Here is a 16,752-nt window from a genome sequence, read left to right as displayed (position 1 = left end):
AGATTACAACTCCTCAGATCCATAAGGGACACACTCAGGGGGCAGACTCAGTGAGCACCAAAGCCCCACTGAAGCAAGTCTTGCCCCAGAAGGGTGTCTCCAGCACAGTTCTCCCACTGCAGACACAGCTGATTCTCACAGCCAATTGGCCTGGAGCTCAATTCCTCCCAGTGATACCTACAGCAATCAAGGCTTAACTACAACAAGACTGTGCACAAAGTCCACAAAGGGGTGCACCAAGAGTGTCCACCCCAGGTAATTGGGGAGGCTGAGCCACTGGGCCCTATAGGACACCTAGCACAGAAAGCCACTCTGTCAACACAGGGAAGCATAAAAAATGCAGAGACAAAGAAACAGGCCACAAATGACAGAAATGGAGGAAAGAAAACTACTGGATATAGAGTTCAAAACCACACTTAAAAGAGGTATTTCAAGAATTCTCTAGAAACTGCCGATAAATTTAGTGAGACCCTCAAGAAATCTAGTGAGACCCTCGAGGTTGTGATAAAGGACCAACTAGAAATTAAGCATACACTGAAATAAAGAATATTATACAGAGTTCCAACAGCAGACTAGGAGATCGCAAGAATCAAGTCAAAGATTTGTAATATGAAGAAGCAAAAAAACACCCAAGTGGAAAAACAAAAAGAAAAAAGAATCCGAAAATATGAAGATAGTGTAAGGAGCCTCTGGGACAGCTTCAAGCGTACCAACATCCAAATTATGGGGGTGCCAGAAGAAGAGAGAGAGCAAGATATTGAAAACCTATTTGAAGAAATAATGACAGAAAACTTCCCCTACCTGGTGAAAGAAATAGACTTACAAGTCCAGGAAGCGCAGAGAACCCCAAACAAAAGGAGTCCAGAGAGGACCACACCAAGACACACCATAATTAAAATGCCAAGAGCAAAAGACAAAGAGAGAATCTTAAAAGCAGCAAGAGAAAAAAAAGTCAGTTACCTACAAGGGAGTACCCATATGATTGTCAGCTGATTTCTCAACAGAAACTATGCAGGCCAGAAGGGAGAGGTAAGAAATATTCAAAGTAATGAATTGCAAGAACCTACAACCAAGATTACCCAGCAAAGCTATCATTCAGAACTGAAGGTCAGATAAAGAGCTTCACAGATAAGAAAAAGCTAAAGGAGTTCATCACCACCAAACCAGTATTATATGAAATGCTGAAAGGTATCCTTTAAGAAGAGGAAGAAGAAGAAAAAGGTAAAGATACAAATTATGAACAACAAATACACAGCTATCAACAAGTGAATCTAAAAATCAAGTGAATAAAAAATCTGATGAACAGAATAAACTGTTGAATATAATAGAATCAGGGGCATATTAAGGGAGTGGACTGACAATTCTCGGGGCGGGGGGGAAAGGGGTGTGGGGGTGCAGGAAGAGACTGGACAAAAATCGTACACCTATGGATGAGGACCGTGGGGTGGGGGGTAAGGGCCAAGGGTGGGGTGGGAACTGGGTGGAGGGGAGCTATGGGGGGAAAAAGAGGAACAACTGTAATAATCTGAACAATAAAGATTTAATTTTAAAAAAGGAAAAAAAAAGGAGAGATTTTAAAAGACCTTTCATAGAAATAGTAAGCCTTATTTAAAGTGGATTGCAAATTGTTATTACACAGAGATATTGTAAAGTTTACTTAAAACAAATTCCAAAAAGGTGCATCCATGTTGTCACAAATTACAGGATTGCCTTCTTTTTTATGACTGAATAATATTCCATCGTGTGTGTGTGAGTGTGTGTGTGTGTGTGTGTGTGTGTGTGAGAGAGAGAGAGAGAGAGAGAGAGAGATTGATTTTCTTTATTCATCTCTCTATAAATACTTAGGTTCTTTCCATGTGTTGACTATTATGAATAATGCTGTAGTGAACATAGAGTTGCAGATACCTCTTTTTGAGACAGTGATTTTATTTCCTTTGGATATATAGCCAGAATTAAAATTGCTGGATCATGTGATAGTTTGATATTTAGTTTTTTAAAAATATATTTTTATTGATTTGAGAGAGAGAGAGAGGGAGAAATACTTCAATGATGAGAGAGAACATTGATTGGCTGCCTTCTGCACACCCACTACTGGAGATTGAGTCTGCAAACTTGGCATGTGCCCTGACCGGGAATTGAACTGTGACCTCCTGTTTAATTTGTTGATGCTCAACCACTGACCCAAACTGGCTGGGCTATATTTAATTTTTTGAGGGACCGCTATACCCTTTTCCATAGTAGCTGCACCAATTTACATGCCCACAGCTCTGTGTCTTAGTTTGTGTTGCTTATAAACAACAGAAATTTTATTTCTTACAGTTCAGGAAGCTGGGAAGTCCAATATCACAGTACTGGCAGATTATGTGTGGTGTTTGGTGAGGACCCACTTCCTGATTCATAGATGGGCACCTTCTTGTTGTGTTCTTACATGGTGGAAGGGTCTAGGACTCTCTGTAGGTTCTCTTTTATAAGAACACTAATCTCATGTATGAGGGCTCCACTCTCATGACCTAGGCACCTCCTAAAGGGCCCACATCCTAATACCATCATCTTTAGGGTTTAGGATTTCAATATATGATTTTGAGGATATACCAAAATTCAGATTATAGCACCCTACATCCAACTGTCAGTATTTCTTTAGTCTACTTTTTAAAAATTGTTGTTAGCCTTAACCGGTTTGGCTCAGTGGATGGAGCGTCAGCCTGTGGACTCAAGGGTTCCAGGTTCGATTCTGGTCAAGGGCATGTACCTTGGTTGCGGGCACATACCCAGTAGGGAGTGTGCAAGAGGCAGCTGATCGATGTTTCTCTCTCATCGATGTTTCTAGCTCTCTATCCCTCTCCCTTCCTCTCTGTAAAAAATCAATAAAATATATTTAAAAAATAAATAAATAAAAATTGTTGTTAATCCTCACCTGAGGATAATTTTCCATTGATTTTTAGAGAGAGTGGAAGGGAGGGGAATAGACAGAGAGAAACATCAATGTGAGGGAGACCCATCGATTGGAATCGGACCTGGGACTCTTGAGTCTGTGATGGAACCAGCTAGGGTTAGACTACTTCTTGTTGGGAGTGGGAGTGGTTTCAGTGGTTCTTAGAGGTTCTGCACAAGGAGGGCAATTCTCTGTGCAGTTCAGCTGTTACGAAGTGTAAGGCTTTGTACTTAACTAGAAGCTTAAAAATAGCAGCATTCCAAGTACTTACCAAGAACTGGTATCTAAAACATATTGTCCATGACTTTGTTAGTATATAAATGAATTGTTCTACTTAAAATCATTCTGTATTATCCTGTCCTAAAATCCACAGACAGGGCGTCATTCCTGAACTCTATTCCATTTCTACTTCTGTAAAATTGTTTTTCCTGAACTATGAATTAATGTGAGTCTGCTGATTTTTCCCCCATAATATATTTGAGAAACAGTCCTGAGGAAATTGCAGTGGTTTATAGTTTCTGCTGGCCTCTTGCAAAGTTAAAGAAAGAAACTTGAAATCCAAGTCTGATTTGTTTCTTCATGTTGTGCTTGGTAGCTTTTAGGTGACTGATACAAAATAAATTACTATCTCTGTAGGAAAACAACCGTCAACTTGAGCATTGTTTAACAAATGTTTAGAGCTGAGCCAATTTTTTTTGGTCCTGTCTTTTGTTATGAATAGGTAAATAAAAATAAGTGTGGCAGATTGATACTTCAAAAGTTATGTAGGAACACAGAAACCACGTCAGTGCTTGTGCTTTGAAATAATCAAATACTTGAATTTTTTTTCTCTTTCAGTTCCTGGAATAGATGGAGGTGCTTTAACTGACACCAGTCTCACAGATTCCTATTTCAGCACCAGCTTTATAGGAGTCAATGGATTTGGAAGCCCTGTAGAAACAAAGTATCCCTTGCTGCAGGTATCATCAGTATGAGTTTAAGCAATGAAGTTTATTCTGAGGGTGGAGAGCATCTAGAGCAGTGGTTCCCAACCTTTTTTTGGCCATGCCCCACCTAAGCATAAAATCCTGGTATGTCCCCTCCTGCCATGACATATAATTCTTATTATTCAAAAAGTGAACTCCTATTCATGTGGAGGAAGCTAAAAGGCCATTAACTTGGTCTAAACAAGCTTCCAATGAACATGGCATCCATGAAAGAGAAAAATAAAAGAACGAAAGGACAGTTGAAGTACTGAGGAAGAAATCACTAAGAAATTGTTAAAAAAATGTGAAGTGACCCTAACCGGTTTGGCTCAGTGGACAGAGCGTCGGCCTGCGGACTCAAGGGTCCCAGGTTCGATTCCGGTCAAGGGCATGTACCTTGGTTGCCGGCACATTCCCAGTGGGGAGTGTGCAGGAGGCAGCTGATCGATGTTTCTCTCTCATCGATGTTTCTAACTCTCTATCCCTCTCCCTTCCTCTCTGTAAAAAATCAATAAAATATATTTTAAAAAAATGTAAAGTGATATGAAAAAATAGCATATAAAGTTTAAAACATAATAGAGAACTGAAATGCATAAATATATTATAATATATTTATATACTGTATATGAGGCCCTTAGAACCATAAGAAATTTAAAAAAATTCACTGTTAATTCATTCTTGGATTGTCCCCCTTAAAAATCAAATTGCACCCGTGTGACATGTGTCCCATGTGGGAACCACTGATCTAAAGTCTTCATTTATTCCTAAATTTATTTATCAGGAGGGGTGGGGTTTAAGATAATGAAGTAGTTGGGATATAGTTAAGGCATCTTATCTCCTAGTAGGTTTGGAGTCAGAGTGAGCTTTCAAGGGTGGGGTTAGGGTTGGGACAATCATGGAGTATTTAGAGATAGATAGGAAGAAACTAGTTTCACTCCTCTGTGTGCTTTGTGGTTGTGGAATGAAGGCCTTTCATGATGGAGAGACACACCATAGAGATTATGCAGTGTGTTGAGAAACCATGAAACATATTTAGAGAATAGTGAATAGCCTAATTTTATAGTCTCTAAGGTAAACAAAGGATAATATGCATTTGCAGAAGATATTAGAGAGCATTTCTTGACTTTATATGTAGTCACTTTACATCTTGAATGGATATTGGAATTTAAATTTTATGGACAAGGAAATTTAGTAGTTACATGTGTCTTGCCCAGGATGACAAATTAATAGAAGTGCATTCAAAATAGGTCTCCAGCTTTGGTTTTAAACACCTGACTAGTGAGTAAAATTTTCATTTGATGTGTTATGCAGAGTGCTTGGAAGTTTTTGCATAGATTATTGTAATCTAAGCAGCAGTGATTAGAGTATTAGTAATGTGAAAGATGTATAGGAGGGGAAGAAGCAAAGAAAGTTAGTCTGAATTGGTTGAATATTCTTAATTCTAGTGATATTATGTACCTATGTTTTCTTTTTCAGAGAATGACTAATAGTAGCAGCTCCCCAAGCCTTCTAAATGACAGTGCCAAGCCATATGCAGGCCATGGTAAGGCTTGGTTCCTTTTCCTCTCTTAAATGTATGTTTCTGACTCTAAAAACAATATGTCCATTGTAGAAATTTTGAAAGTTATGGACAGGTATAAGGAAGAAAGTAAAAAAATGATCTATTATTTCATATTCAGGAACTATTAAAATTTGTATTACTCATATATACATAATACACAGCAGTACTTAAGTATATACATTGTAATACTTAATTTCAAGATCACATTAAATATATTTTAATGAATATTTCTTGATCATTATAAACTGAATTCTGTTATTTCTCTTTATAATTTTCTGAACTATTTTTGTTTTTATTCTTTTAAAAAAACAATTAATTATACTCCAATATTTGATAATGTATTTGAATCTGTGTTCATATTTTGAGTTACTTGCTTTGGGAACATTCTTAGATACGGAATTACTGTTTCAAAGATTATGGACATTTTTAAGGCTTTTGATATAGAAGTTCCAGATATCTTTCTGTATCCTTTTTAAAAAATAAATATTCAAGGATTTTTTGGGTGGGAGGCGTTGTTAATCTTCATTGGAGGATTTTTTTCCCATTGTTTTTTAGAGAGAGTGGAAGGGAGGGATGAAGAGTGGGAGAGACAGAGAAAAACATTAATGTGAAAGACACATCAATTGGTTGCCTCCCGCACATACCCGGGGGAATGAGCCTGCAACCGAGGTATCTGCCTTTAACTGAAATCGAACCCAGGACTCTTCAGGCCATGGGCTGATGCTCTTTCCCCTGAGCCAAACCTGCTGGGGTATGAGGTTTCTTTAAATGAGAGTATTTACTATTTTTTTTAGGGTTTACAGGTAATTTAATGAGGAACTTAAGATTAACTTAAAGCTCAGAAACAAAGATAAATATTTTAATGTATATTATGCACACCTTTTCAGAAACATCTGATTTGTTAAGTGAAAAACAATTTAGACTTACACTTTTGTTTATAACTTCTGACCATAGAATAATAGAACTCTGAATCTGTAAAATCTTTGGATTTCATGATTGTGTTTTAAAACTTAACTTACCTTTTTTAGTAAGAATATAAAATATCTGTGATAAACTTAAAAGTGTGGAATATTGTATAGAGTAGATAGTTTATGGCCTTGCCTAAGTGTTAAAACCAAGCGTGATCACTCAGAGGGTGACTACCTCTCTCTCACCCCCTTTTTTATTTTTCTCATGATTTGGTCCCTAAATAAACATTTACTACAGGTAGACTTCCTTCATAAACACATTCCTAATAACATGGTTAAAAGTCATCTTTTTTGTTTCCTGTTTGATTTTTCTTTTAGTTTTAAGCAAATAGAAGCATCCTAATCTGATTAGCTTCTCGAATAAATGTGTACTGAGTATTGGCAGAATGCCAATTTGTATTCTCCAATTTGTGTTTCATTCACTCAGAAAATATTTGAATATTCACTGTATTTGAGGCATTGAGTTTAACTGTTAGTGTAGTATGTGATTTTCATTACTTTTGTAAGTATTGCCAAGTTAAACATTTATTATTAGTCTTGTGGGTTACTGGAGTTATCTGTGTGGAAACTTATGTAACTTACCTTCCAGATCCTCTCACTTCACCTGCTTCATCCTTGTTTAATGACTTTGGTGCCCTCAACATCTCTCAGAGAAGAAAGGTAGGTGAAATTGAAACTTATTTGAAGCAAAATGGAATGTAGAGGTGATATTAGTCATTACCTATATCGTGCAATATTCTTTTAAGTGGGGAGAGGGCTTTTCATGGACTGTAGTATTTTTCTTTCTTTTTGTTTACCCTTTTCTTTGTTATATATCTCCTGTATGTAGAATTTTATTTCATCTGTGTGCATGAAATAGAAACATTTTATGTAAAGGCTTGAAATACTTCTTACTTTTGTATGCATTAAGATACTTTAGTATTCTGTTTTTAAGATAACATCTAATTTAATGTAGTCGCTATCGATGTGACTCATTTTAGGTATAGTGATTATGGTGGTTTTTTTTTTCCTTTTATTAAATTTATAGGGTGACATTGGTTAATATCATATAGGTTTTAGGTGTGAGTTTCTATGTTACAAGATCTGTATATTGCACTGTGTGCTCATCACTCAAAGTCAGATCTTCTGTCACCATATTTGATCATGTTTTAACTTTATTTTCTGACTGCTTTGTCTAACTTTCAAATATTCTACCCTAATTTAAACTCCTCCTTACAAGGCAAATTTAAAATCCCTAACTTTTCATAATTGGCCCAACTGTTTAAAAACAGTTTAAAATCTCTTAAAAACATGTTGTAGAACTTGGTGGAAATTACTATAAAGTTATAACTAATTCATTTTCCTAAGTAATGAAAGAAAGACCCAGAAGAAGAGAATACTGATTTTAGAAAACTGATATAAGCTTAAAATGCTTGTAGGAAGTATCTAATCAGAGGGTGGTATAAAATGAAATTCAAGAAGATTAGATATTAACAAGATAAAAAATTTATGAGGTTAGGTGTGAATTATATCAGTTCTTCATGTATTTAGTATTATCTTCATTTTGAAACAGTTGAGAACAAGGAGGTAATTAATTACAAAATGCTTTTAAGCATCTGTAATTAATAGACTAGAATGTATGAGTTTGATTTTATAGACTTTTTTATAGGTTTTCACCGGGAACACATTTACTCTTGCATATGGTGTAAGTGTAATAGAGTTGGATACAAGCAGGCTCATTGGCAGTAATAAGAAGTGACAACAGACAAAGCCAGTCAATATGGAAGGAAACAGTAAAATGCTGAAAAGCAGAAACAACCTAGAAATCAAATTATCTGGACCTATTTAGTGTAGGGGAAACTAAAGTGGTCTTAGGGGTCCCTTTAATGGCCTTTTCACATCTTTTTTTTTGTTTGTTTGTTTTTGTTTAAATACATTTATTTATTGATTTCAGAGAGGAAGGTAGAGGGAGAGAGAAACATCAGTGATGAGAGAGAATCACCGATCAGCCGCCTCCTGCACGCCCCCCACTGAGGATCGTGCCCGCAACCCGGGCATGTGCCCTTGACCGGAACCGAACCCGGGACCCTTCAATCCGCAGGCTGACACTCTATCCACTGAGCCAATCTGGCTAGGACCTTTTCACATCCTTGAATTAATAATTGGTTAACTGTGATAAGTAGTGTTTCTGATGTATGAATAGAAGGTTAAAGTAGAATGGCAAATAAATACAAGATTTCTAATATGAGGGTTTGGTGCACTACACATTATAGTAGAAATATATAATTTAGAGGTAGTGATGTTATTTTTGAGAAAATAGTAAAAATTCCTGGAGACTCAAAAAAGGAAGATATAGTGTGCATCCTTTTAAAATTTACTTCAGTAAAGGAAAATAATAAAAGGAAACATTACCATGAATATGACCTCAATATTTGGAGCGATACTAGAATATATCCTAATGGAAACAGATTAATATAGCTGTGATTTTTGAGGTCCTGGATCTCTAGCTTTGTGACCTTGGGCCAATTTTCTAGAATATAATCTTCACAACTGTGAAGTGATGAGCATGGCCTGGATAATTGCTTTCTTTCATCTCTAAAATTCAGTGTCCAAACTGAAAGGACCTATGTGTCAGTTTCTACTTAGAAATTTATAGTTCACAGAGTATGTCATAGAAGGACCATATTTTCTTGCCATTTACATTTAAAATAATATGTAGGGACATAGATTTTTTTCAATAGTGGGCTATATATACTTAGTAATCTGAGAGTGCAGGTTGCATATATTTTGAAATTAATGGTTGAGTTTAGAAGGTTTAAAATCTCTATATTAGAAATACTCTTGGCATAAGGTATTGCATGGCACACACTGAATTGAAGGCATATGGAGACTGTCTATTTTGTTATAGTAATTCATCATATATATTTAATGATGTAATTTTAGTGGAAGTAATTCAAATTTGTGTAAATATTTAATTATAATTCCATGTTGATCTGAGCAGGCTATCATGATTGCTTAGTGACATTTTTATTTCATAATGGTATCGGAGAACGGGTATTTAGGCCATACTTACTAATATTTCATAGCTAGTTAGGTAAATTATTTTCTGAAAGTCTCAGTTGGGTGAGTCCCTAGTGTTGCTTTTTCTTTGCCTGTCAGAATGTGAATTATTGGGATCAGATTAGTTAAGTATTTTTACTGTAGGCAGTCTTATATGTGCTACGTGGAGAATTTAAGGATGGATTGATATTTTTCCTGCTTGATAATACAGAAATATCCAGTTATGTGATCTTTTTTTCTAGCAATTCATCTTTATTTTATCAAAGTATTGGATCATGATATATAGGAAAATTTTAAAAATACGATATTTCACAATGTATTGGAAGCAGTAATTTTTTTCTTTATTTTTCACATTAGGTATACATACTTTTATAGATAGAACAAATGACGATTATTTAAAAACTAGAGGCCCAGTGCACAAATTTCGTGCACTGGGGCAGTGAGTGTGTGTGTGTGTGTGTGTGTGTGTGTGTGTCCCTCAGCCCAGCCTGCACCCTCTACAATCTGGAACCCCTCGAGGGATGTCTGACTGCCCGTTTAGGCCCGATCCCAGTCACTCGCCTGCCTGCCTGCCTGATTGCCCCTAACTGCTTCTGCCTGCCAGCCTGATCAATGCTTAACTGCTCCCCTACCGGCCCGATTGCCCCTAACTGCCCTCCCCTGCAGGCCTGGTTGCCCCTAAATGCCCTCCCCTGCAGGCCTAGTTGCCCCCAACTGCCCGCCCCTGCAGGCCTGGTCACCCCTAACTTCCCTCCCTTACCAGCCTGGTCACCCCTAACTGCCCTTCCCTGCTGGACCGGTCACCCCTAACTGCCCTCCCTTGCCAGCCTGGTTGCCCCTAACTGTCCTCCCCTGCAGGCTTAGTCATCTCCAATTGCCCGCCCCTGCAGGCCTGGTCACCCCTAACTTCCCTCCCTTGCCAGCCTGGTTGCCCCTAACCGCCCTCCCCTGCTGGCCCGATTGCCCGTAACTGCCCTCCCCTGCAGTCATGGTTGCCCCTAACTGTCCTCTCCTGCAGGCCTGGTCGCCCCCAACTGCCCTCCCCTGCTGGCCCGGTCACCCCTAACTGCCCTTCCTTGCCAGCCTGGTCGCCCCTAACTGCCCTCCCCCACCGGCCTGGTATCCCTCAACTGTCCTCCCCTGCAGGCCTGGTTGCACCCAACTGCCCTCCCTTGCAGGCCTGGTTGCCCCTAACCGCCCTCTCCTGCTGGCCCGATTGCCCATAACTGCCCTCCCCTGCAGGCTTGGTTGCCCCTAACTGTCCTCTCCTGCAGGCTTAGTCATCTCCAATTGCCCGCCCCTGCAGGCCTGGTCACCCCTAACTTCCCTCCCTTGCCAGCCTGGTTGCCCCTAACCTCCCTCCCCTGCTGGCCCGATTCCCCGTAACTGCCCTCCCCTGCTGTCCTGATCGCCCCCAACTGCCCTCCCCTGCAGGCCTGCTCCCTCCCAACTGCCCTCCCCTGCAGGCCTGGTTGCCCCCAACTGCCCTTCCCTGCAGGCCTGGGTTCCCCCCAGCTGTCCTCCCCTGCAGGCCTGGTCGCCCCCAAATGCCCTCCCTTGCAGGCCTGGTCCCTCCCCTGCTGGCCATCTTGTGTCCACATGGGGGCAGCCATCTTGTGTGTTGGAGTGATGGTCAATTTGTATATTACCGCTTTATTATATAGCATGTGTATAACTATAGTTGGCCAAGGGTGGTAGCAGAAAAATTGAATTATGGCTATAAACTTGATGGGGAGTTAAGGTTCAACACACCGGAGATGAAGTTTTGTTAAAAATGGGAGTTAGTATATAGGGTGTCCCCAAAATGTATACATACTGTTTGAATAATTATAAAGACAGTGTTATTGAAATACATTTCATTTTCAAAATTGAGCTTTCAGCTGTTAAAATTGTATATACAGTTTTTTGGATACATCCTGTATTAGAGCAATACATGTGGAGACCTTAATAGTAAGACAGATAAGGTCTCTTTCTCTTATCTGTCTCAGAGAAACAGAAAGAAAAACATCAGTTTGTTGTTTTACTTCTTTATGCATTCATTGGTTGATTCTTGTATTTGCCCTGACTGGGGATCAAACCCACAACCTTGGCATTTTATCAGGATGATGCTCTAACCAACTCAGCTACTCAGCCAAGGCCTACACATATTCTCATTGCAGCTATATCACTCTTCATTTCTTCTTGGTTCTTACCTAGGTTATTGATTTTTTCATCCATTTCTTTTTGATTCTTACATAAGTTGTTCATTTTTTCATCTGTTTCTTCTTGCTTCTTGCATAAGTTGTTGATTTTTTCCTCCATCCGGTTTATGCACTCTAGGACCCTTAATCTGAATTCTTTTTCTGTCATGTTGCATGCCTCTGTATCACTTAGCTGCTTTTCTGGCGAGTCCTCCTTTTCTTTCCTTTGAGGGTTTCTTTGTCTGCCCATGTTTGATCTCACCGACATATCTAGATGTTGAGTCGTTCAGTGGCTGCTCCCTGGGTGGCAGTGGCTCCTCGGGCTGCGGTTGCTCCTCGGGTGGTCGCGGTAGCAGCTGCTCCTTAGTTGGCAGCAGCTCCTCTGGTGGGTGCTGTTCACAGCTGTGGTGGCTCTTCTGGCTGGTGGGGGGAGGCTTCACACACAGCTGCTGTTCCTCAGAGGGTGTGGTGATCAGGAGGCTGCTGTTGCTTGGATCTGCTGCGTTGATTTAAAGGCACAAAATACAACACAACAAGGCACAACGTACCAGGCACTGAACACAAATGTATTCACGATATTAATAACCCCAAATAAAGGTGACCACCCGAGCAAAGAGAATTAGGGGATAAGGAAGAAAGAAGAGAAAAAGATAAAAGAGAAAAAAGAGAGAAAAAAAAGGAGTGCAAAAATGAAATTGGGAAAAGGGAGGAAAAATAAAGTAAGAGAAAAGAGAGAATGAAGTAGAAGAGGGGAAGAGACTATTTATATGAGAAAACTCCGATAGAACCGCCACTAATCCCATCAAATTCCAGCAACAGATCCCTGGAGATGAATGCAAACTACAAACAACCAATAATATCAAGCAAGGCAAGGGAAAACAGAAGCACGAAAATAACCGGGAGGACCGAGGGGGGGATGAATAGAAAAATAAAAAGCAAAAGCAAAACAACCTCACAAACAATCCTAAAAAAACCCAGTATACTCAACTATCAAGCAAACAACAACAAAACAATAGAGAAAAGGAAAAAAAAATTTAGATAGTGAAGAAAGATAAGGGAGAGGTGTATAAGGATTAGAGCAGGGGATTGGAAATAGGATATATAAGTAGGGTGAAATTTTGACAGGGTAAAAAGAAGGAAAAGGGAAAATCTAAAGCAGGAATAGGGTAAGAGAAACAGGATAACAAAAGGGGAAAAGTGAGGAAGAGGATTTTAGCATAAAGGTAAAATTGAGGTAGAGAAAAATGATGCAAAAGGAACGATGAAAATAGAATGTAGAACGCTAATCCCAAAATAAAATAAAGAGAAAATAAAATGACACTTTAAAAAATGGTAAAATGGTAGCAGTAATAATACTGTTTAAAAATAAAAATGTAATTAAAAGGGTAAAATCAGCTGATGAAAAAAGAAAAAAAAATTGGTTTCTTAATTAAAAGGTGAAAAAAGAATAAAAAAAAATAAAAATGTGCAGTAGCGAAGGTCCTTCGGTTCTTCTACTCTTCAGTCTGGCACGCCTTAGTCCTGCCAGGTAGTCAGGAGAGTGTTGAATTTCCCTGCGATACACTGTTCCTCCGTGTTGTAAACCACAGTCCTGATTTTAAAGCAGGCCGTATTTGTTTCCCAGACTGCCTTAGTTTGTGTTTACATAAGAATCAGTTTGTGGCTCAGCCTCTGGGTGGCAGTGTTTCTGGATTGACCTTCGAGGCTGTACGGCCTCTCTATCCAGTTGTTAGGGTTTATTTTCTTTACTGCACTTAAAACTGGTTTGGGGAAGTCCACTGCCCAGAGCTGGTTCTTTCATTGTTACCCCGCTCTGTTTCCCAGGTTCCACAAAAACAACTTTCCCTTGCAGTTTCTGCGAGTGTCCCCAACTGGGCAATCCCATGCACTGGGTTAATAATCAAATGCAAAGATTTAAGGGGAAGAGAAAAAAACAAGAGCCTGTGGAGTTGCGCAAATTCGCAACCCAGCACCTTCCAGCACACGCAGTCTCTTCCGCACATCCTCTCTCTCCTTACATTAAGTAGCCTGCACACTGGCAAAATCTGAGGTTACCTTTTTGCACCCAGTCCAGCTGTGGGATAATTTTAAGCATTCCCTTCTGCCAGCAGCCCTGTGGGAGCTCTTCTACACTCGCTGATCACGCTGGCCCCAAAGGCCGCGGTCTTTGTGAGGCACAGACCTCCCCGTGCACACTCCTCTCCCCAACCTGAATTGCAAACTGTACCTTCAGGTGAGATCTGACCTTTCCATGAGAAGCAGGGCTCCACATAGTCGCGCTGTCCCAGATCTGGTGTTTCCTGGTTAGCAGCTGATCTCTGGATGCCGGGTCTTTGGATGTATATACGTTTCCAATAACAGCCACTCAAGATGGCGGGGTCTCCGCGGCTGAGCCGGTGCTCTGGGAGAGATTCCAGCCGCAGTCTCCAGTCGTCCGCTTTCTCCGGGATTCCTCCGCCTTTCCCGGCTGCAAACTGTCTTTCAGCTGAATATCCTCTGCTAATTCGGTCTGTATGTTACCTGCTTCAGCTGCTCACCCTAACAGCTCCGGGACAAGGCACGGGACACGTCCATCTATACCTCTGCCATTTTCCCTCTCCTATTTTTGGACCTACACATATTCTTAACTGAAGTGATTCAGCATGACAGTTTGCTAACTGTTCTTGCTAAGCTCTGAGTTTTTATGCAGGGCAACCCCAGATAATTGAGACAAATCGTAGGCAAAGTTTCAAAATTAATGTCTGGCATTCTTGGTTTCTCCTTTTATATCTTTCTTGGCCCTTTTCTGCTCTCTTCTTCAGTCATCTAGTCATTATTCTATTCTTCTTCTCCTCTCCACCCTTTTAAGTAAAATAGGCTCAGGTGCCTGCCATTTACTTTCCTTGTTTTAGTTGTGCTTTAGGACGCTATTTCTACCAATAGGCAGCTTTACCAAGTCATTTGCATTTTATTTCTAATAGTGGGATAACAGATTTTCACTTTTGTAAATTTTTAAGGTTTCCATAACAAGCTAAATTCTTTGGGATTAGGGGACAAACATTTCTGAAGTATCATGTTCATTTTTTCTGTACTTGATATTAAAGCTCTTTGTTAGGATAAGGGAAGGGGAGTCAAAAGGAGCTGACTTATCTCATGGTGTCTTATTTGAGAAGGACTCTTTTCCCAGGATCTTGCTCATAGTAGAGCTTAAAAATATGTTTGTGTGAATATGTATATTCTGTTCTGCTATATTTGATATAATTTATATCAGTTTTTACTTAGTAGCATCCTCTTTTTTCATTCTCTCATCCTATATATGATTTGTGTATTAACTCCACAAATTAAAAGATCTTTTCATTTACAGATATTTACCTATCTGTTTATCTTTAACTGTGACAGTCTGTTTTTCTATTTAGAACTACTTTTTGTAGATCTATTCGCCCACCCACCCATCCCATCCTATTATTGTCTTTATTTAAATAATTAAAATGTAAGACACTTAATATAATGTCATGAAAGGCCATAGTTAATAATAATGAATGGCCTTGATCGGTTTGGCTCAGTGGATAGAGTGTCGGCCTGGGGACTGAAGGGTCCCGGGTTCGATTCCGGTCAAGGGCATGTACCTTGGTTGCAGGCACATCCCCAGTAGGAGGTATGCAGGAGGCAGCTAATCCATGTTTCTTTCCATCGATGTTTCTAACTCTCCCTCTCCCTTTCTCTCTGTAAAAAAAATCAATAAAATATATTTTAAAAAAATAATAATAATGAATGACAAGACAAAATACAACATAATCTTTGAGGTTGACTTGTTTTATTTTTTTATTTTTAAAGTTTTTTACCCCTGGAAATTAATTTACTTGATTTAAAAAATTTAAACGATTTGAATCAGTTTGGGGTCTATTTTACCCAGTGAGTTTACATTGATCACTGATGACTAATGGAATTATAATTTTATATTTACTTTTTATCATTACAAATACTATAAAATATCAAGATATTTATTTGAGGGAAGACCATTGTGAGCCAGAAGAGATTGTGAAAGAAACGCAGGTTTACTTTCAAAGAAATATGTAGTAAATTATAGGTCGGAGGTTCCTAATACTAGTGGACCTTCAGGAATGGCAGGAAGTAGGTTGACGAGTTGTTACTGCAAAAGGTAATGAATTAATATATTTATTGAGCATTATCTGAAGGGAGATAATATTTCATACATGGGTACTACTATTTTCTAAGTATGTGAAGATGTTATGATTAATAAAATGCAAATTATTTTAAAGTGTTATCCATAGCAACTTTAAGTCATCATTCATTGTTTCAGAGTACAAATAGTGAAAGCACAGTTAACTGTATTTTTGCTGTTCAAAAGGATTTCTCAAAATTCAGGACATTGGAAACTTTTTGTCATTGGATAACAATTTGATTTTTCTCATCCTATATAATAAAAGGCTAATATGCAAATCAACTGACTGGAGGAACAACTGGTCGCTATGATGCGCACTGACCACTAAGGGGCAGACGCTCAATGCAGGGCCTGCCTCCTGGTGGTCAGTGCGCTCCCACAGGGGGAGCACCACTCAGCAAGAAGCCCTGAGCCGGGCTCATGGCTGGTGAGCGCAGCAGTGGTGGAGGCGGGAGCCTCTCCTGCCTCTGCGGCAGTTGGACATCCCCGAGGGCTCCTGGGCTGGGCTGAGGGACCCCCCCATCCCTAAGTGCACAAATTCGTGCACCAGTGGGGTCCCTTGGCCTGGCTTGTAGGATCGGGCCGAAACCGGCTGTCCAGCATCCTCCAAGGAGTCCCAGATTGTGAGAGGGCTCAGGGGAGCCAGGGAGGGATGTCGGAGGTTGGCCAGCCGGGGAGGGACTGTGGGAGGACTCCAGGGCATGTCTGGCCCGTCTTGCTCAGTCCCGATTGGCCGGACCCCAGCAGCAAGCTAACCTACCAGTTGACTGTCTGCCCCCTTGTGGTCAGTGCATGTCATAATGAGTGGTTGAGTGGTTTTAGCATATCACACTTCGATTGGTTGACCGGACAACTGGACACTTAGCATATTAGGCTTTTATTATATAGGGTGATTGTATCATACGTAGTAACATATGGTTGATGATCTGAAGCCGTCTGGAGATG

The 16,752-nt window shown here is 39.7% G+C and overlaps 1 protein-coding gene across 8 annotated transcripts in view; it reads left to right on the top strand.

Moving 5' to 3' along the window:
- PAN3 (poly(A) specific ribonuclease subunit PAN3) overlaps positions 1-16,752 on the top strand; it is a 162,245-nt gene that overhangs the window by 16,934 nt on the left and 128,559 nt on the right. For all 8 annotated transcript variants that reach the window (XR_004966055.1, XR_004966056.1, XM_036299361.1 and 5 more), the window contains exons 2-4: positions 3,770-3,891; positions 5,374-5,440; positions 7,016-7,086. Coding sequence is in view for 6 of the 8 variants with exons in the window: in XM_036299361.1 (XP_036155254.1) it covers positions 3,770-3,891; positions 5,374-5,440; positions 7,016-7,086 (260 nt within the window). In the remaining 2 variants the exon portion in view is untranslated. The remainder of the gene's footprint in view (positions 1-3,769; positions 3,892-5,373; positions 5,441-7,015; positions 7,087-16,752) is intronic.

Source organism: Myotis myotis, unplaced genomic scaffold (assembly GCF_014108235.1).
Source record: "Myotis myotis isolate mMyoMyo1 unplaced genomic scaffold, mMyoMyo1.p scaffold_m19_p_3, whole genome shotgun sequence".
Lineage (NCBI taxonomy): Eukaryota > Metazoa > Chordata > Mammalia > Chiroptera > Vespertilionidae > Myotis > Myotis myotis.
The sequence above is the reverse complement of the archived record's forward strand: the minus strand, read 5'-3'. Positions and strand labels throughout refer to the sequence as shown.